At 35.3% G+C, this 27,985-nt stretch overlaps 1 protein-coding gene across 1 annotated transcript; it reads left to right on the forward strand.

Moving 5' to 3' along the window:
* On the forward strand, positions 1-27,483 carry LOC129278834 (5'-nucleotidase domain-containing protein 3-like). Its single transcript, XM_064111605.1, has 13 exons — positions 1-245; positions 5,032-5,207; positions 9,318-9,392; positions 11,094-11,149; positions 13,264-13,360; positions 16,374-16,445; positions 18,803-18,859; positions 20,104-20,164; positions 21,140-21,242; positions 22,499-22,600; positions 23,484-23,568; positions 25,679-25,819; positions 27,433-27,483. Exons 1-13 carry the CDS (start codon positions 56-58, stop codon positions 27,481-27,483), a joined length of 1,266 nt encoding a protein of 421 aa, XP_063967675.1. The 5' UTR covers positions 1-55.
* The last annotated feature ends 502 nt before the right edge of the window (positions 27,484-27,985 follow it).

Consider the following 27,985-nt stretch of genomic DNA (forward strand, 5'->3'; position numbering starts at 1 on the left):
CAAAAACGAAACAGTATCGATATCGCATTTCTCAAAATTACATCACTGTGTAGAAATGGCGTCTGCTGCTCTGCGTACAGGGCGGAAAGTTTTCTGCAAATCACCCCTAATTCGACGGTTTTATTCAAAGCCAGTTTTGTATGATCATGTAATAGATCGTCGGATTAGTAATCCAGCAAAGATTCTGACAGAAAGTGACCTATGGGAGGATTACAATTCACTGAAAAGTTACTGCGAGGGTTATGGTAAGTCATCAGGTTGCAGGTGCAAGGCGCGGCAGAGCACAGGCGCAGGGCAGGAATGGCAACACGACGAGGGCGCGATGGGGCGAGAGGCTTTAGTTTTTAGGATCCGAAGAGGCGCTAATGCACTTTCGTATCCATTTCCTCATGTTTGTCTTCTATCTTTTAAAATAGTTACTATCTATTTTTCATAGGCTTATCACCATTTGCCATCACCATTTTATATTTTTTCAGCAAAATCATCATGGTATTGATCCTTCGACGTTAGCCAGCCAAAATTTTCTGTCCTTTTTGTCTTTTGGCTTTGCTACTTAATTTGTGCTACACTGCTGACGTAGTAGACTCCATTCTATTTATAACATTTAAAGGGGAATCCAGCCTTGGTGATATATTCTGTTGGGAAGGAGAAAAATAAATAAAACCAAATGGTGAAAGTTTGAAAGAAATAAGAAAGTTACGACGGTCATGTTTGTGATTCTTGCTTCCGTCTTCTCAGAACTACACTCCGACAGAGAGAGCAACTTTTGAAGAAAGAAATAGAATGGGTTATGAGGTTAAGGAGTGGTCCACAAGGAAAATACATAAATAATCCTAGATCGCCGAGCGAGCAGGTCATGTTTTGCTAGGGCTCCTCAAATCCAAACTCAATCAAAAACCTAGCAAGTGACCTGCTTACTTGGTGATTTCACACACATCAATAAAGTTGGCGGAGTACAGCAAGTCTATATGCCGACTTAACCCAAGACAAGACAAGATGAGAAAGTTATGGCTGCTATAAAATTGAGATCCTTACATGTATATGTAGAGATTGTAGTGAAGTTTAACATAGTCATAAGGATAGATGGTTAACTTCGTGGGTTAATGATGCGATGGCACCAGCCGAGGGCCATAGGCAGACGATGGGCGAGTGGTTATGATTAGACGTAATAAAAGACGACACTGACAAAGATGAGGACTCACAAATATCACAAATGGGTTAAATGGTACGAGACTCTGACAACAACTTAAAGTAATGTTGTAAATCGGATCAAAAATCAGATCGAAAATCGGATCGGCAGTTAAGCTTCTAAAATCGAAATCGAATCGAAAATCGAATCGGCGATGTTTAAAAACAAAGGAATACATCAAAATGTTGTTCGCGGTCGCGCGCATCTTCCTGACAAAGTCACAAAGACGAATGCATTGGAATGGAAGTCGCCAACATGCGCGATCGTTTGGAACATGTTTTAAAGCCAGGGGTTTTGAGGTGTTATTGCTTTAAAATAAACCGAGTGATTTTTATTAGAAAGATAAACGAAAGACGCATCTTCCGAGCAAAGGCGCAAAGGAAAACAAAATGAAAATATTTCTCATAGATCACAGGTTAATGAACGATCGGCGGGACATCTTTTAGAAGTATTTTTAGGTGCTAGCGATTTAGAATTATTGGAATGATCTCTTACGACGCATCATCTTAAAGTCGCAAGTGCAATTAAAATGAAGTAGAAGACGCAAGCACGCACGATGATTTGAAATATGTTATTAAAATGTTTTGGGTAGCTAGCGTTTTCAAATCAATTTGAAGTTCACGGCGGGGTCCGCTATCACCACGAGGTTGAAGAGAAGATGTCTATCATCATAAAGGGGGTAAGAGAGTAGCGCAGTGAGCTCCGTCGGTAATACAACCTTTCAAAGTTCACGGCGGCTTCCGCTATCACCACGAGGTTGAAAATAAAATAAATATCATCATAAACGATGTAAGAGAGCAACGCAATAAGCTCCGTCAATAGTACAGTCTTTAAAAGTTTATGGCGGGGTCCGCTATCACCACGAGGTTGAAGAGAAGATTTATATCATTATAAACGATGTAAGAGAGTAACGCAATGAGCTCCGTCAGTAGCACGATCTTTAAAAGTTCACGGCGGGGTCCGCTATCACCACGAGGTTGAAAATAAAATGTATATCATCATAAACGATGTAAGAGAGTAACGCAATAAGCTACGTCAATAGTACAGTCTTTAAAAGTTTATGGCGGGGTCCGCTATCACCACGAGGTTGAAGAGAAGATTTATATCATTATAAACGGGGTTAGAGAGTAGCGCAGTGAGCTCCGTCGGTAATACGACCTTTTAAAGTTCACGGCGGCTTCCGCTATCACCACGAGGTTGAAAATAAAATGTATATCATCATAAACGATGTAAGAGAGCAACGCAATAAGCTCCGTCAATAGTACAGTCTTTAAAAGTTTATGGCGGGGTCCGCTATCACCACGAGGTTGAAAATAAAATGTATATCATCATAAACGATGTAAGAGAGTAACGCAATAAGCTCCGTCAATAGTACAGTCTTTAAAAGTTTATGGCGGGGTCCGCTATCACCACGAGGTTGAAAATAAAATGTATATCATCATAAACGATGTAAGAGAGTAACGCAATAAGCTCCGTCAGTAGCACGATCTTTAAAAGTTCACGGCGGGGTCCGCTATCACCACGAGGTTGAAAATAAAATGTATATCATCATAAACGATGTAAGAGAGTAACGCAATAAGCTCCGTCAATAGTACAGTCTTTAAAAGTTTATGGCGGGGTCCGCTATCACCACGAGGTTGAAGAGAAGATTTATATCATTATAAACGGGGTTAGAGAGTAGCGCAGTGACCTCCGTCGGTAATACGACCTTTTAAAGTTCACGGCGGCTTCCGCTATCACCACGAGGTTGAAAATAAAATGTATATCATCATAAACGATGTAAGAGAGCAACGCAATAAGCTCCGTCAATAGTACAGTCTTTAAAAGTTTATGGCGGGGTCCGCTATCACCACGAGGTTGAAGAGAAGATTTATATCAATAAACGATGTAAGAGAGCAACGCAATAAGCTCCGTCAATAGTACAGTCTTTAAAAGTTTATGGCGGGGTCCGCTATCACCACGAGGTTGAAGAGAAGATTTATATCATTATAAACGATGTAAGAGAGTAACGCAATGAGCTCCGTCAGTAGCACGATCTTTAAAAGTTTACGGCGGGGTCCGCTATCACCACGAGGTTGAAAATAAAATGTATATCATCATAAACGATGTAAGAGAGTAACGCAATAAGCTCTGTTAATAGTACAGTCTTTAAAAGTTTATGGCGGGGTCCGCTATCACCACGAGGTTGAAGAGAAGATTTATATCATTTTAAAGGGGGTAAGAGAGTAGCGCAGTGAGCTCCGTCGATAATACGACCTTTCAAAGTTCACGGCGGCATCCGCTATCGCCACGAGGTTGAAAATAAAATGTATATAATCATAAACGATGTAAGAGAGTAACGCAGTGAGCTCCGTCGGTAATACGACCTTTCAAAGTTCACGGCGGCATCCGCTATCACCATGAGTTGGAAGAGAAGATATCTATCCTCTTAAACATCGCCATAGATAATACCTCGTCTTTCTCCCTGAATAATGCGACCTTTCCTTTCCTTCAAGGGGCATGATCGAAGATCGGCAAGTGATTGCTGATTGTGGTGAAATCGAATGGAATCGGTTGCCGATTGCAAAATCGGTTACAGGCTTAACTTAAAGTTATACTCATTTGACACTTGTACTATAACAGTTCCACACGGTAGAATCACTGCCAGTACTCGTAGACCATGGCGCCGGGTGTACGATCAGGAGCAGCTGGGTTGCATGCGTTCACACTTGTTGGTGTCTCGACTCTCGGGGTCTTCTCTCTAGCTCAATATCCAATCTATGTCTCGCTGGTCCCGACCAGGCACCAACTTGTGTACGTGCATGCTGTGTGACGCACGAGACAACGGGTGATGCAGGAGCACACATATTCATGCTGCTCCAATTAGGAGCGCTCCTTGCACACACAGACTTATCAGGGATTTATGTTTTTCGCCTAAGAACCTATTCCCTGAGGCAGTAACCTAAATGTAACCCAGGTAGTATATTGTTTTATGTCCTCATGAAAGAAAAATATAATTTGAAGTAAAACTTATGAAAAAAATGACATTTTGCCATTTTATGTATTGGTGTACATGGAAGAGTAGTCCTTGCCTTACATCACTATGACATCACATATGCGGCCAATTTGAAATCTACATGGGTATAGCAATTATCAATATTTACAACTTTTAAAAATTCATAGCTTTTGTATTGTTTTTCCGATATTTTTCAAACTTTCACCCATCCACTTGTCTATTTGTCTCTTTTTCTCTTTAAAAAAGTTATTATTTTGGGTTGGATTATGTAACACATAACAGACCAAGAATTTTAGCTGAGTTAGGCAGCATATTCAGGTCCAGGCCTACTGGATGTTGCTTTATGACTATCGAATAGGCTGCTGAGCCAAATGAACATCGAGGTATGATCTGGAAAATCAATAATCGTGTGAAGTGATCTGAGCGTCAACTTCAAGGCATTGGTTATCTTCTCTATAAAGACTATTAAACTAAATCTAAAATCTTAGAACAGCTTGATACTGACACTCGAGAATTTTGTTTATTGAAGTTTTAAGAATATGTTTAGAATGAAAACAACATGATTCTCTATGAACCTACATACCGTAGGCCTAGTGCTGTGTTGCATTCTAAAGGGACGCCAAAAATTTGAACTGGCAAGTTTTTTGTTAGTTTTATATATAGTATTTACAGTTATTCATGGTCCTGCTGAATTGCATTCTCTAAGATAATCAGGCAACGATTTTCTAGGTCAAGCAGGAATTTTATACCCCTCAAAGCCAGTTTAATATGGTTTAAATTTTATTTTGTATAAAATCACTCTTCCATAATTTCACATTGTTTCATTTTGTCTTCCTACCCACTCCAGCTGCAAACCACACATTTAAAGTCGACCCAAAGACTGTATTTGCCAACAACGAAGTAAGCTTGGACGATATTGAGGTCTATGGATTTGACTATGACTACACGCTGGCTTGTTACAACGATGCATTACATCATCTCATCTATAAACAGGCTCTTGACAATCTCATCCTCAAGAAAAAGGTATGTATCTCCACATCAGCCCCCCCCCCCATACATTCGGATCCCTCTGTGGCCTAGCATGCGCGAGCAAGGTGTCGATCATCACATAGCCTCTCTCCACCCAGGTGTTAAATGGGTACCCAGTTGGATGCAAAAGCCTAGATGTTGTATGCCCAACAATTGGGATTGGAACTATTGTTGAAATGCTCCCCAGGGAGTGGAGAAAAAAACATTTCGAGCAGGCAAGCTAGGATCTTATGACTACCTACATGTAGGTAATATATGTGAAGTGCTTAGAACTGTTCTAATGTACATAGTGTAGGGTGGCTACTGGAGTTAGAGTTAGGGTTCACTACACAGGTGTTAATGTTATATAAAACACATAGAAGTCTCTCTATTCAAGGCTAGGGTGGAACTGCCCAAGAGCACATGGCCCACTTTATTTCTCTCTCCTTTCCAAAATCATAGTAATCAAATTAACATAATCATTAACCAATCGGGAAGTAGTGTGTATAGTGTATCACTGTGTGTGTAACAGAACATACAGAGAATCAATGAATTGAAGCATATAATCCAGGTCAACTCCATGTTTAAACAAAGTGAAATTAACAAAGACTGAGCAGATGGATTGAATTGCATCTAACATTCCAACTTGTTTATAGAAAGTTCTCTGACCTATAGAATACTGAACTGCATCTAACCTGTACATGAAAATACAAAGTTCTCTGAACTATGGAAATAAGGCTCTACAATAGTACTAAAAGCAGTCATGTAAGAGTGAATTATTTTTAGTAAGTTGAAAATTACAAATGAGCTGAGAGCTGTTATGTTCCTTTATATTTGCAAACTACCTAAATTGTAAGTTATCATTTACTGCAGTTAAATACAATTTAATGAATATGAAATGCAAATAAAAAGGAGGAAAAATTAGCCTCACTGCAGAAGGTAATAATCATAATTTTCCCTGACACACAGAGATAAATGCAATTTAATGAATATGAAATGCAAAACAAAAGGTGGAAAAATTAGCCCCACTGCAGAAGGTAATAATCATAATTTTCCCTGACACACACAGATAAATGCAATTTAATGAATATGAAATGCAAAACAAAAGGAGGAAAAATTTGCCCCAATGCAGAAGGTAATAATCCTAATTTTCCCTGACACACACAGATAAATGCAATTTAATGAATATGAAATGCATAACAAAAGGAGGAAAAATTAGCCCCAATGCAGAAGGTAATAATCCTAATTTTCCCTGACACACACAGATAAATACAATTTAATGAATATGAAATGCATAACAAAAGGAGGAAAAATTAGCCCCAATGCAGAAGGTAATAATCATAATTTTCCCTGACACACACAGATAAATGCAATTTAATGAATATGAAATGCAAAACAAAAGGAGGAAAAATTTGCCCCAATGCAGAAGGTAATAATCCTAATTTTCCCTGACACACACAGATAAATACAATTTAATGAATATGAAATGCAAAACAAAAGGAGGAAAAATTTGCCCCAATGCAGAAGGTAATAATCCTAATTTTCCCTGACACACACAGATAAATACAATTTAATGAATATGAAATGCAAAATAAAAGGAGGAAAAATTAGCCCCAATGCAGAAGGTAATAATCCTAATTTTCCCTGACACACACAGATAAATACAATTTAATGAATATGAAATGCATAACAAAAGGAGGAAAAATTAGCCCCAATGCAGAAGGTAATAATCATAATTTTCCCTGACACACACAGATAAATGCAATGAATATGAAATGCAAAACAAAAGGAGGAAAAATTTGCCCCAATGCAGAAGGTAATAATCCTAATTTTCCCTGACACACACAGATAAATATATGTACAGGTACATTACATGTAGGAGCAATGTCTCTAATTCAGTTCAAGCCTTTACATGTTTTTGATTAATGCAAACACAAATAGTTCCTTTTAATATTATACTGCTACTCAAACATATGTTGGCAATTAAAATATATAATTATATATGTTATTATTGATACCCAAAGCAACTAATGATACAAGATCTACTTTTCCATCATGGGTTTGTACATTATGTTATAAAGCCAGCTGTGTGCAGTACTGATTTCGCTTATTTTGTTTACATTGCGTGGGAGTATTCCTCTATTAAAACAAGGATAAAGACTATGCAGGTCCCGTTAGAGATGAATCTAAATCTCATTATCTTCTGGATGTGTTCATACTAACCATTTGATATTCACTCTCCATTTTGATATACAGTTCAACAATCTAAGGATGTGGGAGTGTTTCACGAAAAGTTTTGTTAGTGATTTTTACTGATGGGTGTTATAAGCTACTGCAAATCCTTGCATCTGATTGGCAGAGAGCAATTATTCAGTGAAAAATCATTTATAAGACTTTTCATGAAGAGCTACCCTGTACATTGCAGTTCATATATACTTGAACCTTGAAGCCTGTAAAATCCCTGTCCACATCAATATACAGTACTTTAAGATCCCTGTTCACATCAATATAGCGTACTGGTACTTTAAAATCCTAAATCCATATTTAAATGAGCAGAGTTATTAAAGGAAAGTATCCCATTGCATGAAATATTATTATCAATGTTTTCTTGGAGTTTAATGTATTTAATGGCATTACAATTACCTCACTTAAATCCTAAGTAAAAATTCCATGATTTTTTAAATCAGCAACCTGAACATCATGATTATTATAGAAACTGAGATGATATCATTGCTTTTACATAGAGGCAAAATCCTTATAAAGGTTTGTTGGCGAGTGCTCTAGATGTGAACCCAACTGAACAGGCTTTTATTGAAGCTCGAGTTGCCACAGCCTTTGCCTGAGGCTAGGCATGATTGTAAAATCAATAATGTGTGATGCTGTTGGTATATCAGATTCATGGTAATGTGATACTATACTAGCAAATGCATCCTTGCAGATACTGTACAAAGTGAGTGAACAATGTGATCATATGGGTTTGAGGAGTTGTAAAGCAGTTCTTACTGAACTCAAGGCAGTGATGCATTTCAAGGGAAAAATTAGTTGTCTTGTGGGAAAATTGAAAAACCTACATGTAGTTTTAGTGAGCTTTCAAATTCTATAATTTATACCCCTTTTGGCTGATAGTAAAAGTGAAAGCTACACTCTCAATCATTGGGTTTTTGTGTTTAATTCATGTTGCTATTATGGTTATGGTTGTTATTTATGATTTTTGTATTATTTTTCTTCTTCTTATTTTTATTGTTGTTGTTAATATTATTATTTTCACTATAAATTTCTGTATAATTTTCACTATTGCCATTAGTAGTAGCCATTATATATTATAATTTTTTAATATATTACCCGTTATCATCATCGTTACCATCATCATTATCATCATCATCACCACCATCTTCATCCTCATTATCTTCATCATCACCGTCGTCATCATCACCATCATTACCACCATCATCATCATCTTCATTATCATCATCATCACCATCATCATCACCATCGTCATCACCATCATCATCATCACCATCATCACTAATCATCACCATCATCACCATCATCACCATCATCACCATCATCATCATCACCATCATCATTATCTTCATTATCATCACCATCATCATCACCATCATTATCATCATAATTACCATCATCATCATCACCATCATCACCATCATCATTATCTTCATTATCATCACCATCATCATCATCATTATCATCATCATTATCATCATCATCACCATCATCATCACCACCATCACCATCATCATCATCTTCATTATCATCACCATCATCACCATCATCATCACCATCATCATCATCATCACCATCATCATCATCTTCATTATCATCACCATCATTATCACCACCATCATCATCATCATCATTATCACCATCTTCATCATCATCATCATCATCATCATCGTCATCATCATCATAACCATCATCTTTTTCTTCATCATCATCATCATCATCATCATCATCACCACCATCATCATCATCACCACCATAATCATCATCACCACCATAATCATCATTACCACCATCATTATCATCACAATCATCATCACCATCACCATTATCCACGTCATCATCGTCGTCGTAATATGGGTCTCTTTGTTTTCTTCTTTTCAGTTTCCTCCTGGTATCAAGGACATGCCATACAACCCTGATTATCCAATCAGAGGACTCCATTTTGACACACAAAAGGTAGGTATAATCTCAATCTCTCATACCTCTTTCACATTGATCATGTATATGTAGATGACATCTGAGGCCTGTTTCCTAAAGGCTTGGTCCCACTGCACTTACGGATGCAGAGAGGATGTAAAACGTAAAAGAATCTTGCCATCCGTTGGAAAATGTTATGTATCCGTTTTGTACTCTTTACGTACATGTTTCATTTCATTGTTTGCCCATTTTGTCCATTGTCTGGAGTGGATGAAAACGGATGGAGCTTCCCCAAAATATTGCTTGTCCGCTGTATCCGTTTTGGGTACGTTAAAGAATTACAACTATCATATTAGTGTGCCAGTATGGCAACTACCACGGTAAGAGGTCTCAGCAGCCAATCACAATCAAGGTTTCTGAGGAAACCTTGAAACAGGTGAAACAGGCTCCTAGAGAATGTTTCATTTGATATGGGGCCTATTTCATAAAACATGATATAATAACAAATTTGCAATAACAGTTTAAAAGCTACTGAAATCATTCAATTTAATTGGCCGATAGTAGCCTAGACTTGTTATTTGGCCATTTGTTATTATAACAAGTCTTTATGAAACAGGACCCTGGGAAAGATTTCAAGAAAGGACTTGTTTGATGTTTTGTCCAACAAAATTGTTTTTTCTACAGTTACCATAGGAACTGCGCTTCTCAGCCAATCAAAATCAAATCCAAATTCCAAACAAAACAAGATTCCCTGTAAACGTCTCTAATTTCTTCATTAGAATGCTACCAGAAGCTCAGTCCAAAGGTGAATTGTCGTTGATTTACAAATAAATTTTTATATTTTCCCCACAAAAATATCATTATTTTATAGACCCTTTATCCAGGCAAATGATGCCCTGTGCTATGGAAACCATGCTTTTTGAAAGTCTTCATAATTCAACAATTACTCCTGTCTTATGTATGTACTTTGGTCACATCATAGTACATTATAGGTGCAGAGTCTTTGGCCTCATTAACAGTAGGTCAACACAGGGCGATCCTGCATTTCTTAAAAGAAAGATTAAAAAAACCTTATGTACCATACTGCTGTACTTTGGCAAAAGGAAGCAAGTTACAAAATAATAATAATAATAATTAACATTTATATAGCGCTTAATACAACAGTTTCTAAGCGCATTGGAAAAGTATCATTTGTTGTAAATGAGCAATGTGTGTTCGTCATTTATATAGGTGTCAATGCAATTTAACAGTATACTTCAATATGTTTCCATAGAACAATCATTTTTCCCAAAATTTTGCCTGAATGTGCAACATACTGATACATAGGGTGTTTCAGAAACAACAATAACTCAAATTTGACTGATGTGTCACTTGCTTCCTTTTGCCAAACTTGGGCAGCATAGCATGTATCAGTAATAACATTTGCCTGGATAAGATTGCCATAACCAAATAGTGATCACATGAGAAAATTATCACATTCAGATTGCCCAATTTCTAAATTTGCACCATTCTACTTCTCATGTTTTTTTTTTACATTTCTTTGAGACAACTTTCCAATTGTTTTTTATTTCCCTTGAGATGAATTTAACTGTAAGTTAAATGTTTTTTTTCCTCTCATTTTATAGTAAAACAAGTTTACTTAATAGCACTATATCCTCAAATTTTGCTCTCTCCACAAATACAAAGGCTGGTGTGATGAGATAGTGAATCTTAATATTTAATTCTACTTTATATTTCTAGGGTGTTCTGTTGAAAGTCGATGCTTTCCATCACATACAACTTGGTACAGTTAGGAGGTTTGTATTTTCCACATATTTGTGTATTTATTTGCTGATTGATTTTGTTTATTTATTTGTGTATATATGTATTTGTTTGTTTGTTTTTTGTTTATTCATATGTACATGCATGCATTCATTCATTCATTTATTCATTCAGTCATTCGGGTTTAGGAGACACCTGCGAAGGGATTGTTTAGGAATGTGACATTTTCTGTCGTCTGTCATTTCTGTCATATTAATGTTATAAAATACATCAACAATTTGATCTTACAAGTGTAGCTAGACTTTTTTTTGTTTTGTATCAATTTGTCTAAAGTATTCATTTTATTAAGTATTTCATTTATTTATGTTAAAGTAACTATTCATTTATGTATTCATTAAGTAATTTTACTTACATACTTTTGTACATGTATGATTACATATTCATTCAGTATAACACTGACAACATCAAGGAAATAATGAGATGATTAAGTTATATTTTAGAAAGTGGGATTTTGATGGGGTTCACAAATGTTTTGCTGGGATGTGAGTTTAATAATGGCAAAGTCCAACATTCGCATTTAATCCCGCAATCTAAGTGCAACTAATGTGTTCAAAACATGCTTTGAAATTCATGTGTGAGCCCGTGGAAGCTTTTTAAAAAAAAATAAATCATCTTGTATTGATCAAAATAGGGAAACAGTTATAACAATAAGCCCAAGTTACCTGTTCTAAATGAACATGATACAGGGCAATATTATATACAGAACGGTAATTTACCCCCCAAAAATTGTAAAACAAGAGATATGCACATATCAAACGAGTCTATTCAATTCAAAACAAAATTCATAGTAAAGTAATGAGAAGGAGGAAGGAGGGGACATGCTACTTTGTGGTTTAACTTAATTTTTTTTATGCCCCCACAGACGAAGTCTGAGGGGGCATTAAGCGTTGCCCCTGTCCGTCCTTCTGTCCGTCCCCCCACTTGGTTTCTGCATAATAACTCGAAAAATATTTTATGGATTTTTAACATTTTTGGTGTGTAGGTAGATGACACCAAAATACAGGCTAAGTTCGAATTCGGAGTCCGCAGGTCAAAGGTCACAGCTCATTAAATATGCAAGTTGGTTTCCGCATGATAACTTATGAAATTTTCAATGGATTAAAAAAACTTTTGGTGTGTAGTTAGATGGCACCAAAATACAGGTTAAGTTCAAATTCGGAGTCCGCAGGTCAAAGGTCACAGCTCATTAAATATGCGAGTTGGTTTCTGCATGATAACTTATGAAATATTGAACTGATTTTAAAAAATTGGGGTGTGTAGGTAGATGACACCAAAATACAGGCTAAGTTTGAATTTGGAGTCTGCAGTTCAAAGGTCTAAGGTCACAGCTCATTATATATTCGAGTTGGTTTCTGGATGATAACTTTGGAAATATTCACCAGATTTTAAAAATGTTTGGTGTCTGGGTAGATGACACCAAAAAAACAGTCAGGTCACACCAAATGACCCGATAGTCATATCTGTCCTGAGATCCAGCTGGCACAAAAAGGGTAAAGGTTGTGCTTTTAATACTAAGTGATGAAATTTCAATTTCGGTGGCAAAATTGTTACAAAATGCTTGAATGTATCCGTTTTATTTCTATTGACTAAAAGTGCAAGGGAAATGTATGAGAAATGTTTCGCAGGGTAAGTTTGATTTCGCCCTTTCCCCTTAACACAGCGTGAAAACGAGCATTTCTGCGTAAACAGATTTCTGCGAGCTTTACAAAAATGGACAGTGCTCACTCAAGTGTAACATTCTGTCAAAACTTTTACTTTCATTGGATAGATGAGACCCAAACCCAAGATTATATGTGAAAAAAACCCGCATGTATATTTTTTAATTCCCAGGGCTTTTTCAAAGTGTAAACTTTTTTTTGATACGCACTGTATATACATGCATATTGGTTTCTGCACGATATTAAGTTCAATCATATTGCATGAATTTCTGATTGCGTTAAGCGGGGGCATCTGTGTCCTTTGGACACGTCAAATTTCTAGTTTTTTTAATGTGAATTCATAATTGTACTAACATATTGGTATAACAAATACATATTATTCGAATATAAGTTTTGAAAGCAATTATAAGGATTATTTTGTCTCTTGGCAGAGGTTTGCAAGCAGTGAGTGATGAAGAAGTCATTGAGATGTACGGTGGAACCCATATACCTGACGAAATGATAGTTGATCGCAGCATGCATGGCTATGTAAGTATGAAGAGGTGTCGGATAGTATTCAAATAATACATATTATTGAGGGCATTGGTACAAATTATACACACTTGGTAAATTTGGAATGGTTATAACTGAGATGGACTGTTTCAATGGTTACAAATGTGTATTATTATTCTAATTCAAAACTCGTACAAAAACAGGTGATCGCACATTTAGTGTTACTGCTTCTAAAGAATGGAACAACATCCCCACTTTCATTAAATCATCAAACTCTTCAGATCAATTTAAGAAACTTCTAAAAACATACCTCTTTTCTGATTAATTTATTTTGCGTGTATTTGTATTGTAATTATTATGTACTTTTGTTTTAAATCGTTTGTAAACGCTGTGATATAGTTAACTATGGAGAGCGTACTAAATGCTAGTTATTATTATTATTATTAATGCCCGAGCAAAAGTATGTGATATATGTTTTTAGCTCATCCGGCCCAAAGGGCAAGATGAGCTTGTGCCGTGGCGTGGCGTCCGTCGTCTGTCGTCCGTCCACAATTTCAAAATGCTTCTTCTTCGCCATTTCAATTCCGATTTCAATTCTGTTTGCTTTATATGATAGCACTAGTTGGGGGATTCAAAACTTCTACACAGAATTTTGAAACTCATTTAATATGCTAATTTATGCGCATTTTACAAAATTCACAAAAAATGCTTCTTCTTTATTTGTTGACCGATTTTGAATTTTTTGCTTCCATCTGGTAGAGCTTCATGAGGTTCACCAAACTTCTACACAGGATTTCGAAATTTTGACTAGAACAATTTTTATGCTAATTTATGCAAAATTAATTTATGCATATTTTTAAAAATTCACATAAAATGCTTCTTTATTTGTTGACCGATTTTGATTTTTTTTCTTCCATCTGGTAGAGCTTCATAAGGTTCACCAAACTTCTACACAGAATTTTTAAATTTGGAGTAGAAAATTATTTATGCTAATTTATGCAAAATTCATAAATCACAGAAAATGCCTCTTCTTTTATTTGTTGACTGAATTTCAAAATGCTTCTTCTTCATCATTTCAAGTCTGATTTCAATTCTGTTTGCTTTATATGATAGCATTAGATGGGGATTCAAAACTTCTACACAGAATTTTGAAACTCATTAAATATGCTAATTCATGTGTATTTTTATAAATTCGCATAAAATGCTTCTTCTTTAATTGTTGACCAATTTGGATTTTTTTTCTTCCATCCAGTAGAACTTCATGAGGGTCACCAAATTTCTACACAAAATTTTGAAATTTTCATTAGAAAATTATTTACGATAATTTATGCAAAATTTATTCATAAATCACAGAAAATGCCGCCTCTTCTTTATTTGTTGACCGATTTTGATTTTTTTCTTCCATCTGGTAGAGCTGCATGAGGTTCACCAAACTTGTACACAAAATTTTGATGTTTTTTCTAGGAAATTATTTATGCTAATTTATGCAAAATTTATTCATAAATCACAAAAATGTTTTTTCTTCTTCATTTGTTGATCAATTTCAATTTTGTTTGCTTTATATGATAGCTCGAGGTGGTGATACAAAATTTCAACACAGAATTTTGAAACTCATTAAATATGCTCATTTATTCATATATTTTCAAAACTCACAAAAATACTTATTTATTTGTTAATTGATTTTGATTATTTTTGTTCCATCTGAGAGCTACATTTACATGAGGTTCACCAAAGTTCTACACAGAGTTTAGACATTTTAACTAGAAAATTATTTATGCTTAATTTATATGAAATTTATTTATAGATCACAAAAAGTGCTTCTATGTCATTTCTTCATCAATTTCAATTTTATATCCTCAATTTATGTCACCAATATAATTCACTACAGTGTCAACTGGGCTCAAATTAAAATTGTGTTAAATTTCGTTGCGAGATGCCGGATGAGCTCCACATCATTGATGTGCTAGTATAAGATAGTGATGTGGATCCTTGTTATTTGATAAACCATCCTCATATAAAAAAAAAATTACATATATTACCAGTCAATAGATCTAGATATTAGTACCAATCATTAGCAAATTTGGCTATTAGTTAAAATTAATTACTGGCCATGTAATAGATTTCAGTCAATCGTTTGATTAGGATCCATATCACCGTGTTATGATACTCAATTTTCAGAGCCAGAATGAATGTTTTGAAATGTAATTTGATTTGATTTATTGTTTTCTTCTGCATCCATGGAACATTCGTTTAATACATTTTCCATAACATAATAAACATAATATGTTAGCATTTTTGGCATGAATCATAAATAAAGTGTACTAAAAAAATAAAAATAATTCCAGACAAAAATGATTAACTACCAAATTATTATATGATATTCACAATGTGCAGGAGAAGGATTGTCATCATAAGCAGATTGCTTGAAGAAAAATGACAATCCCAAACTAAAACTAATTAAATTAATTAATATGTTTATAAAGCAGAATGGGCATATATTTTTAAATACGAATCATCAATTCATGCAATATTTTTAGTATGAAGATGATAAAGGTGAGGGTGACGGTGATATGATAATGATGATGATGATGATGATGATGAAGGCCATGGAGATGATGGTGGTCATAATGGAGATATTGGTAATGACTGAATCGAAGGAGGAATGAATTCACGATTTGTGGACAGTAATTACAAAGCATTCCACAAAAGTCTTGTTTATAATGAGCTCTCACAGGCTTGTGGTCTACTTGACAATGAGCTGTATAATGTATTTCAGAAGAATATCTTCATTGCCACACAAGATTTGTTGGAACTATCAGGTTTTTAAAAGAAATTTATCTTCTCTTTTTGACACCAAAGACATGATGAAGGTGAATGCATGACATCAAAGGAACTTTAAAAACTCTTGCATGTCAGAATCCTTTTGAGAAGAAAAATGATGGTGGCTTGTGCACAGTTTTAATTATTAGAAACAGTGTTGAGATGTACTTTTTCTCTTTTGAAGAAACATGAAGTGTTTAACCTTTCTGATCTTCTTAATGTTCTCCAGGAGAAAGGACTACGTCAGTTGATGGATATGTTTGCTACTGCTGAGATGTGTCTTCTTGTCAATGTTATAGAGGTATGCTTTATCCAGTAAATATTATACATACTTCTCAACTAACGAGTATAAAGCGGGCAGTTTTATTCCTTTAGACAATTATAAGTACTTACTGATCATTTTGCATCCTTTATTTGATTCATTCTGCCTTGATTGAAAATTCAAAATTTTGATGTAAACAAGCGTAACAGTACATGTGCGATGACATCACAATGACCTTTTTGTGGGTGATAGCTTGTTTACAATGGATATCGTTTTGTTTATAGCGGTATCGTTCATGCAGCCCAGTAAAAATTCTTGTATACCTCTCAACCAATCATATTGCAGGGATTTTCTCACCCATTCTATAAAATAAAATGACAAAATGTCATTGACATATATTCATTTGGTAATTGTTAAATTCATTGTATTTGGCAGTTTGAGCGAACAAAATAGTGACATGCTATTCAAGGTTAGCCAAATATCAAGTACCGGTACACTCATAATTGATGAACGTTGATACTTGTATCCGTTCTATGCTTGAAACATTTCTTCACTGTAACAATCGTGTTTACACTATTTACAGTAAAAAAGTTACCATTATCATATCCAAAAAAAAATTAGAATGACAGTGATTGTACATCAGTATTTGCTATTATTTTTGTAATTAGAATAATTTAAAACTATTCTATTAAAGCAAACTGCTGAAACATTTGCGACCAGTAATATATTTATGATTTGATGATAAACTCAGACCTGCCAACCAGTACGTTTTAGCCGTATTTAGTACGTTTTTGCAACCAAAATACGGCAGTACGTTTTTTCTTTAAAAAATATGTTTTTTGTAAAAAAAAAAATAATAATCTCTATATGTCTCTATTTCATAAAATGTACACAAATATGGTTATTAGATCAATGTAATTTCAGGTAACTTGTTTTTTTTTCAATCATTTTGTAAAAACCAGGGTGAGATATACACAAGTTTCAATGTTTTTTTTTTTTTCATCTGCAAAAGCAGTGCGCATTTTAGCTTGCATGCAGCATTTTATTATGAAATACACTTTTTTGGGGAAAAATGCAAAATATTTATCTCACACGGTAAAAATACTGATTTTTTTGTCAAAATACTGATTTTGGGGGATAAGAATACTGAAAATGCACAATACAACTTGGCAGCTCTGTAAACTGCTTTTGAATGAAATATGCAGAGAAGAAAGTTCCAAGAAGTGAGTATGCAAAGTGGAAATATGAACATCCAAGCATTAGACAGAGATGGTTGGACCAACTTGTGCAATAAGCCAGTTCGTAGTTCCTTTCTGCGCATGATCAAAAGATTCTACGCATGATCAGAGGAAGGTCATTTGTACTAACGTGACATGGTGGTTTAAAATCTAATGAGATAAGCACCAACTTTGATGTCTTGATTATTCATATATTCTTTTGAATAGTGGTTTTCATTTACATCCACAAAAAACAACAAGGCGTCCACGAACGACTGGTATTTCACAGTTTGCCAAGTACATTGTGCAACATGCTATGATATGCACTCAAAGTAGGAATGCAACAAATACCTTCATAAAGTGTTCATTGGTGTGCTATTCTAGTCACCTGGTCTATTCAATTTCTTCATCCTGCTATGTAAGGCAAGCTTACGTAATATCTTGCTTTGAAATCTGCCTATCATAATGAAAGAAATGAAAGGTCATTTGACTAAAATTGTCTATGAAGTAACTATGAACTGGTCTATTGGACCACATTAATAGTATACCATAGGGGGTTTAGCCTGATGGTGTTTAAAGGGGGAGTGAACTGTGTGTGGTCTCTCATTGGCTGTGTGTTATGAATACATAGTCTTAAAATATACGTTTTCAGATATCTACTAATACTTCAGAGAATAAATTGACCTATAATTGTATTTGTATCGAGAAACTAAAATGTTTTGAGAGGAAAAGTAATTGTTTTGCTACTTAGTGACATACTTATTGCGGTATAAAGGTTAATTATCATGTTATTCAAGTGGGTCTATATTACTAGACTACACCAGCATTATGGGTCAAGAAACTGGCCAGGTATGAGTAGTTGAGGACTCGAGATGGCGCTATTTGTTCGTATCTGCTTTAAGGTTGACTGGGAAAGATCGCCATCTGGCTGAAATTCCATGTTTATTCTGCTAATTTTTCAGCACTTACACATATTTTACCAGAATCATTTGACATATATTGTTTTTTATTCATACATACAGAATCAGAATCATTTGACACACATTTTTTTATATTCATACATGTATACAAATACTTGGGGATAGTAATAACTCATTTCACTGGATGCTGTTCAAACTCATTTTATAATGTTACCTCAGCTGGCATTTATAATTTATTTGAATTGTTTCTTTATTTCAGTTCTTGAGGACGCGTGGATTTGACTACGATCCTGAATATCTGTTTCATGATATTCATGTAAGTATTTTTTAGTTTTATTTGTTTTTTTCTCTTCAGAGGCACATATTTTTTTGTGTGTCACTAAGTCATATTGCAAATTACATGTTGATTACATAATGATGTTGATGAGGTTTCCAATACACAATTTGGCTAGTCCTGAAAAGGATTGTTGGGTGGTGGAGAAATGGAGATGATATTAAAAGAAAAGGAAGAGGGGGATGAGATGAGATTGAGAAGTAGCTTTCTTTGTATAATTTGTAGTCCTTACAAGGGCAGCAAACCAGATGAGATTGATTACTTAGATGAGATGAGAAGACATGGTGGTGATGAGTAGATGAGCAGTGGACAGTAGGGTAGCTTTTGGGTAGCTTGATTGTTAATCAGTCAATTAGGCTAGCCTAAAATTTTAGGTAGACATAGAAACTAAAGTGTTTTTGAGAGAAAAGTGCTTGTTTTGCTACTTGGTATCATATTGATTGTGGTATGGATGTAATGAGTAGTGGATTGGTGTGTTATCATACAAGTGGGCCTATATTATACAAATAGCGAATAGGCATGAGTGCGATGGTGCGAGATTTCGCATGAGGTGAAAGAAAGATGCTCTATTCAACGAGGCGTGAGCCGAGTTGAATAGAGCGTTTCTTTCTTTCACCTCATGCGAAATCTCGCACCATCGCACGAATAAGAATATTCGCTATTTGTGTTGTACAACGCCTCAGAATTAAGCGAAAATATGAAAAAACAAAGAGTTTATCCCTATAGTAATCTATGAAAAGGGAGCAAAAATACCGAAAGCAGAAAGCAAAATCCCACAAGCGCACATAACCTTGGGCAGCCTTGCGCATTTAGCCAGCTGGCTTATACGCGTATTGTTCATTTTTATCGAGCGCAATGAATTAAATCGTATTGTGACGTCACCTCCTAAAGCCGTGCAACGGTACATTTTGGACGGTACATTTTGGATGGTACGTCTTTTGTGCAACGGTACGAATGTTTGACATTCAGCCTCCCATTTGCTCGCGTACAACAAGCTAAGTAGGCGTTGTACAATACAGGACTACACTGCTCAGAATGATGCATGATGGGTTAATGAACCTGGCCAGATGTGAGTATTTGAGGACTTGAGATGGCACTATTGAAGCTGTTGGTTTCTTGCTGCTTTAAAACAAAACAACAAAAATTGTTAAATTACTCATACAATAAAAATGCATTACTCCATTGTCTATTGATTTGAAACAATTTTTTCCTTTGATTTATTTCAGAATGCTGTGAAAGAGGTTCATTACTCTGGATCAATGCACACCGAGGTTGCCAACAATGTCCGTAAGTCATGCTCATGATCTGTATTTTGATTTATATTCCATTCATCAAAGAAGCTTGCTGTCAAATTGGTTGAGAGTAACAGTAAATCATTTGATGAGTTGTGATTTGATCAATCGCTAATTTGATGGTGTCTTTTATTTCCCTGATCTTAATAAAGCTTGTTACACCGCCTGCTATCTCATCAATAAGCATGATGAAATGGGGGTCACCAACTTTCCACACAGAATTTTGAAATTTTGACTACAAAATTATCTATGCTAATTTATGCAAAATTTATTCATAAATCACATAAAATGTTTTTTCTCCTTCATTTGTTGATCAATTTCAATTTTGTTTGCTTTATATGATAGCTCTAGGTGGGGACACAAAATTTCTACACAGAATTTTGAAACTAAATATTTATGCATATATATTTTTCAAAACTCACAAAAAATGCTTCTTATTTTATTGTTGACCGAATTTGATTTTTTTTTTGTTCCATCTGAGAGCTACATGAGGTTTACCAAGATTCTACACAGAATTTAGACATTTTGACTAGAAAATTGAATTAAGTTTTACGAAATTTATTCATAAGTCACAAAAAATGTCTCTTCTCTATCATTTGTTCATCAATGTCAATTTTGTTTCCTCTTTTTATGTCACCAATATAATTCACTACAGTGTTAACTGGGCTGAAATTAAAAATTGTGTAAAATTTCGTTGCAAGATGCCGGATGAGCTCATTGATGTGCTAGTTTTTAATTTCTTATGATTTAAGAAACATGTCAAATGGCATTTCATATGGCTTTATTAAAAGTAATGGATGGAGGAGTTTTTTTTTTTCCCCATATGAAATAATGCAACAGCGTTCTGTGCATGCAAGGAATTAATCCAGGTCAATGTCTTTTGATAGCTGGGTTCAATGCAGTACGACTTTGATTAAATTTCTTCCTGAAGGAAATTAACGTACAGTGTATTTCTTTTTTAATTTTGTAGATGAATATCTTCAGATGGATACCGGCATCCCTGAGCTCCTTCAAAGACTACACGACGCAGGGAAACAACTCTTCCTTATCACCAATTCAGAGTTTGCTTTTGTGTAAGTCTAATATCTCGTTCAGATATTGTGCAACCAAGCCTGGCAACATTTAATAGTAATAATACATGAAATTTGTATAGCGCAATTTCCATCTTAAAAGGATGCTCAACAAAAACTATTTACATATAATTAATGTCTGAACAATAAGTCAATGTCTATCAAAAAGCACTCTTAAACAGGTATTTGTATACAAAGCCAATGTACAGTGCCGGTGATAGCTTTTGCTGAAGAGGTTTAAGATTTTTAAATGTATTTTACAAAACAGATTATTGACAAATAAGACATCGTTTGTGTTAATGATTCTGAATTACAGATGCCTTTATACCAGTGATAAAAAGTTTATTTCAAGAAAATAGAAGTCCATGATTTCAATAGAAATATTTATAACTTTACATGGTTAGATATGATTGAGATGCATGGGGTACCGTAGATCAACAGCTCTGTCTCATGTTTATCCATCATGACAAAAAAGAGAACATTACTCCACTTAAAAAAAAAAATTGGTATGTGTTGAAAATTGGTAGGGATACTCCGGGCTGAAAATAGTAATATCTATTGAAAAATAAATGAAATAAAATTCATCAAGCAAAATGCTGAAAATGTCTGCAAAATCTGATGAAAAATAACAAAGTAATTGTGTGGAATGCAGAAGATCACCCAAATACCAATAATTCAAGTCAAATTTGTGACCTACTGTATATGCCAATGGGATGTTTCTTTAAAGGACAAGTCCACCCCAACAAAAATTTGATTTAAATAAAAAGAGAAAAATCCAACAAGCATAACACTGAAAATTTCATCAAAATCGGATGTAAAATAAGAAAGTTATGACATTTTAAAGTTTCGCTTAATTTCACAAAACAGTTGTTTGCACATCCTGGTCGGTATGCAAAAGAGGAGACTGATGACGTCATCCACTCACTACATGTACATGTATTTCTTTTGTATTTTATTAAAAAATTTATTAAAAAATGAAATATTGTATAATTCAAGCAATAAAAAACAAAAGAAATAGTGAGTGTTGGACATCATCGACTGACTCATTTGCATGTCAATGAATAGTGCATATCACTGTTTCATGAAAAATAAGTGAAACTTTAAAATGCCATAACTTATTTTACATCCGATTTTGATGAAATTTTCAGCGTTATGCTAGTTTGATTTTACTCTATTTATTCAAATCAATATTTTTCTGGAGTGGACTTGACCTTTAATAGTGAAATACCTTCACAGATTGGATTGTTTTGATTCTACAGGAATAGTGGAATGTCCCACCTCATTGGATCTGACTGGGCTAATCTCTTTGACATCATCGTAACTCAGGCCAGGAAACCACAGTTCTTCAACGACACCGCAAGGTATGACAACAAAAATAATCTTTAACATGCAAGCTTGTCAACTGGACTTTTTGAAATGGTATAGAATGGTTTCAAGTTCAAGTTTATTTAAACCAATCAAAACAAGAGACATATTACACAGTTTAACAAAAATGAGAATACATGATAGGTTTGGGACCCCAAAGAAGCAGAGCTTGTGAGAGGGGCCCCTTGTAAAGTACATTACAACAATAATGAGATGAAAAAATATTTACAATGATAATCTAGAGAGTAAATAAGAAAAAATACATACAAACACACACACACACACACATCTTCAAACCTGGATGTTCCTCTTATTTTGTAATAATTGTATTGTATTTTGTGTCGTGTCAATTGATGCCTTCAGTCTCCTTGTAAAGGCCACTGCACAGCTTACGATTTGGTCTACGACCCTATTTTGGAAAAAAAACGTAGTAGAGTTTGATGCTGATATTGAGACATGGAATATCATACTGTGTAATGTTCTAAATCCTCGTACAAATACTTTCTTGAAAATCTGTGACTATGCTATCATCCTTGTACAATAAAAGCAAAATATAATAGCTACCGGTAGTCATAATGACGTCATAGCAATTGTACAATTGGCTATGATTTGACACTTATTTGGCTTTTACTCCAAAATAAAGGCTTGCAATCATCCAAAATTGTTATGTTAGTTTTCTTTCAGTTTGATTTGAACCTCAAAATTTTTCATTCACATTTTCAGAAAATGAGCAAAATACGATGTGTTCCAAAATCTGACCGTGGACCAGTCATTAGGTGTGTGGTGTTCTTAAGGCGTACTTCACCTGGGTTGAGTAATGTGAATAAATTTCTTGCCGTTACACAGTTACTATAAACTGCTTTTATTTCTTCAAAGCAGGCCTTTCAGATCAATCTACAGGAAAACAGGGACACCATCTTGGGCCAAAGTCACAGAACTCAAGAAAGGAAAGATATATCTTGAGGTGAGAAACATACAGTGTATATCTATATTTCAGTTAGACCTATGATGCTGACATTTGCAATTTACTCTACCTGTTTGACTTTACAGAACCTCAGTTAAACATATCATGGGTCTGTGTGTAGGAATGGTAGAGTGTCATAGCGACCCTTCACACAGGTTCACCAATGTGTATCGCTGGGTCAGGTTGTTACAACCTCCCAAGTTTTTCGATTCGTCGCCTCCTGTGAATCAACTCTGTTTAGAGTGTATTGGTATCGCATTATTGTTCTTATACGTAGCACCATATATTTCTCAGCATTGAATTCTTGTGGCCACAATTTCGACCATGCAGCAAGTGCATTTTGAAAGCTTATTTCTTTGAAGATTTCTCATGGTGGCTCTGAGTATTATCTTGGGAGTGATTAATTATAGAAGTAGTCAGTGACTTTGCGTTGTGAAAGTGAACCACACAACCATGAAAAATTAAGTTTTGAGTTGTGTTTGCATTACTAGTATTTCTGATGTTCAGAGTGGATGCATTTATATTGGTCAGCTCTTGGAGAATGCGATCTTCCTTTGAAGAAGTCATAGGGAGCAATTCAGATGGTTGAGGTAGATCTTCACCAGCGGCATCACCGAATCCAGCGTCAGAGTTAATGCTAGGCATGACAAGGCTCTAAGTTGTGCTAGTTTTCTGGACTTGGACCTGGAGGATGAATAGGTGCATGTAGATCTGTGCTTGGCCCTGGCAGACTATCAAGGCTGGGCCTAGGTCGGGGTAGGCTATGGCTAGGCAAAGGCAGGTCACACTCAGATCTAGGCAACTGGACTTGGACTTGGAGGATGAATAGGTGCATGTAGATCTGTGCTTGGCCCTGGCAGGCTATCAAGGCTAGGCCTAGGTCGGGGTAGGCTATGGCTAGGCCCAGGCAGGTCACACTCAGATCTAGGCAACTGAAAAGCCATCATGGGCTCTTGATTTGGTACTGAGGTTGATTTTTCATGTCGAAACAACTTTGGCGGTTAGAACATCACTCATTTGCTTCATCTTTGCATCATTGGTAGTTCTGTAGTGTTTGATACTTTGTTCACTGTGGTGGCCACTATCACTCATTATGTCTCGACTCGCGAATCCTGCATCATTCAATGGTGAAATGCATGATGCCCGTTTTTTTTGTTGTTGTACACACTGCTACTCCCTGCTGAAGTCAAGATTACCTTCATTTTTTCTCAAAGATTGTTTATTCTGAGGGGGACATTGGAGTACTGATTCCCAGAGGCAGGTGTGCAAGTTCTTTTGGTTTTTGCCAAAACGCATCACATGCTTGATTCAATCTGGAAGTTTTTTTTTTTTTCAAACAAGCAACTATGCTTCTATCATATCTGGGAATCTCATACATAAATCCGTTGGAAGAGCCGTCATCATCATCTTCGCGATTTTTGTTTTTGTTTTGTAATAGTATTTTATTAAAATCATTCAGTTCAAAATCATACAAGTAATAGTACATCATCAAAAACACTGTTCACAAAGTCAAATAACTTTTCATAATACAAAAAATTATACAAAAAAATACAGAATATAACATTCAAATCATCTAGAACAAGGTAATACTTAGTCTGAAGAAAAACAAAATACAGATACAAAAATGAATTTACAGCAACGCAATGGAATCAAATAAAACTGAATGAGTATTAAAGTTCTTTCTTAGATTGTTCTTTGTTAGCCGATAGCGTCTGGTCACATGTTTCATACCGTGCTCATCCCGACTTGCAATGAAATCATTAGGCTTCATGTCATGCAAATTTTCATGGCCCTGATTACAAAAGTAGATCGTGATGTCTATGAACACTTTCTTCTGCAGGCCCAACGGTGTACAGTACTTGTGTCCAATTCCTCTGAATTCTTGCCATGTCCTCTGCAGAAATGGTCTTCTTTTTCTTCACCATCCCCTTCCCTACATTCTTAAGTCTCAACAACATAGCTTTGAACTCTTGAAGGCTTGAGTGCTCCTATCGAATTCCACATCCCTACATTATGTTCACACCCTTAGATTACCCCAGTTCAAATTTGCCATTCTGTCTGCAATTATACCCATCATTTTTGTGTGTGTTTCACCTGTTGATTTCTGTAGGGTAATGTGGAGCAGTTTACCCAACTAACAAACTGGCATGGATCAGGTGTGTTGTACTTTGGAGACCATGTGTACAGTGATTTGGTCGAGCCATGTTTGAAGAACGGCTGGAGGACAGGTGGCATTATACCAGAACTCGATGTAAGTAGTGGTCTTATCTTGCTTTTTCATGTTGGATTTATAATAATCAGATAATATTGGGTAGCATGGAATGGACTATTATACAAATTTTATGAGTGTGTTGTGGTGATCCAGCGCATTCAATGGTATTTGTAATATACGAAAACACAAGGCACTTGTGCCGAGTGCTTTTGGATGTTATTGCAAACACTTGGGATGCCTGCATCGTCAATAAAAATCATCAGTATAAATTTGTAGTGGAAAGGTCGTTTCAATCCCTCCAATTTTCTATTATGACATCACAGGCGTATCTTGTATGCGTATCAAAGAAAAAGGGCCAGCACCAATTGCATCGCAATTTGTTCCACATTTTTAAAGACTGCTACACAAACATTTTTTTGTGTAGTAGATTTTTTTACATAGGACTGTACGGAATGTAGTTGAGAGCTTTTCACTTATGATAAAAAAAAATGCTTATCAAATTTGGTGAGCAAAGTTATTCCCTTTAAATCTAGATCTCTCAAGATGTGTGATCGGTTTAAGGTTTGGGATAACACATTTGTTACAGAATATTGTGAGGATTGTGATCAGGGTAAGTTTAGGTTTAGTGTTAGCTTTGGTGTTAGGTTTGGTGTTAGGTTGAGTGATATTTATGTACATGTAGGTCTTAAGTTTGGTTTGATGTGATAATTCTCTATTGGAGTAATAGACCAGTTCGTAGTTACTTCATGGACAATTTTGGTCAAATGACCTTTCATTTTTTTCATTATGATAAGCAGATTTCCAAGCAAAATATTATGTAAGCTTGCCTTACATAGCAGGATGAAGAAATTGAATAGACCAGGTGACTAGAATAGCATACCAATGAACACTTTATGAAGGTATTTGTTGCATTCTTACTTTGTATGCATATCATAGCATGTTGCACAATGTACTTGGCAAACTGTGAAATACCAGTCGTTCGTGGACTCATTGTTGTTTTTTGTGGATGTAAATGAAAACCACAATTCAAAAGAATGTATGAATAATCAAGATATCAAAGTTGGTGCTTATCTCATTAGATTTTAAACCACCATGTCACTTTAGTACAAAGGACCTTCCTCTGATCATGCGTAGAATCTTTTGATCATGCGCAGAGTGGAACTACGAACTGGCTTATTGCTGATGAAGAAGATGTCATGGAATGGTCTTGTGTGAAGTATTTTGGTATACTTTTATGTGATTGGCTGAAAAGAAATTTATCACTGAAAATGATGCTTTGTGAAATGCTCTCAACTACCTTTGAATTCGGGTTTGGTGTTGAAAACTGATGTTGAAAAGTGGTGTTTAAAATTGGTGTAAGCGGTTTGACCTGAAAGAATGTTGGTGCTGAATTTGACATTGATAGGTGCTAAAGCTATCAGTGGTGTAATAGGGATTGCTTTAAAGCTGAATTAAGTGTTGGAGCAAGCTAGAGCACTTACTAGCACTTACACAAAAAAGGCAACCCCAACTTTTAAATCTCCAATCAGCACACTTTTGTCACATCACTTTTTATAAGCCCTTTTTAAGTAAGATTTTCATGGGCAGATGTCCAAGGGGGGGGGTATATTAAATATATTTCCCATAAATTTTGAATTGTGTGTTTTGTACAGCTTACTATTGGAAAGGGGTCATTTCATCTGCCTTTGACTACAAATGATTAGATATCACTGTGCCTGCTAATGGTAAACCAGTGACTCGACTTGAACAAAATTTCATGCAATAGCTCCCTCTTGTGTTGGACATCAATTATGCCTTTGTGTTTTGGGTTGTTAGTCTCATACTGCAGACTTTTTTTCATATTTCGTGCTGACTTTTTTTTATAGGTCTTTGTTGCATTGCCTGTTTGGGTAATTGTCTCCAATTGTACCATAAATCATTTTTGAACAATGCCAGGATAGGTGATATACATGCATCATGCACTATATCATGACTATATGACAATATCTATCCTTAGAATTTTTAAAAGGGAAATTTATCCTAATCGAAGTTCATTTTAATAGAAGAAAAATTATTTTCAAAAATATTGGTGAAGGTTTGATGAAAATCCATCAAGGAATAACGGCTATTGAAAGAATTATTACCATTTTTGATTTGTGACGTCGCAAATGAGAAGCATATCCATGTCATGTGATATCAATAAAGAAAAATGCAATTTTCTCAAAG

This window comes from Lytechinus pictus, chromosome 16, assembly GCF_037042905.1.
Source record: "Lytechinus pictus isolate F3 Inbred chromosome 16, Lp3.0, whole genome shotgun sequence".
Lineage (NCBI taxonomy): Eukaryota > Metazoa > Echinodermata > Echinoidea > Temnopleuroida > Toxopneustidae > Lytechinus > Lytechinus pictus.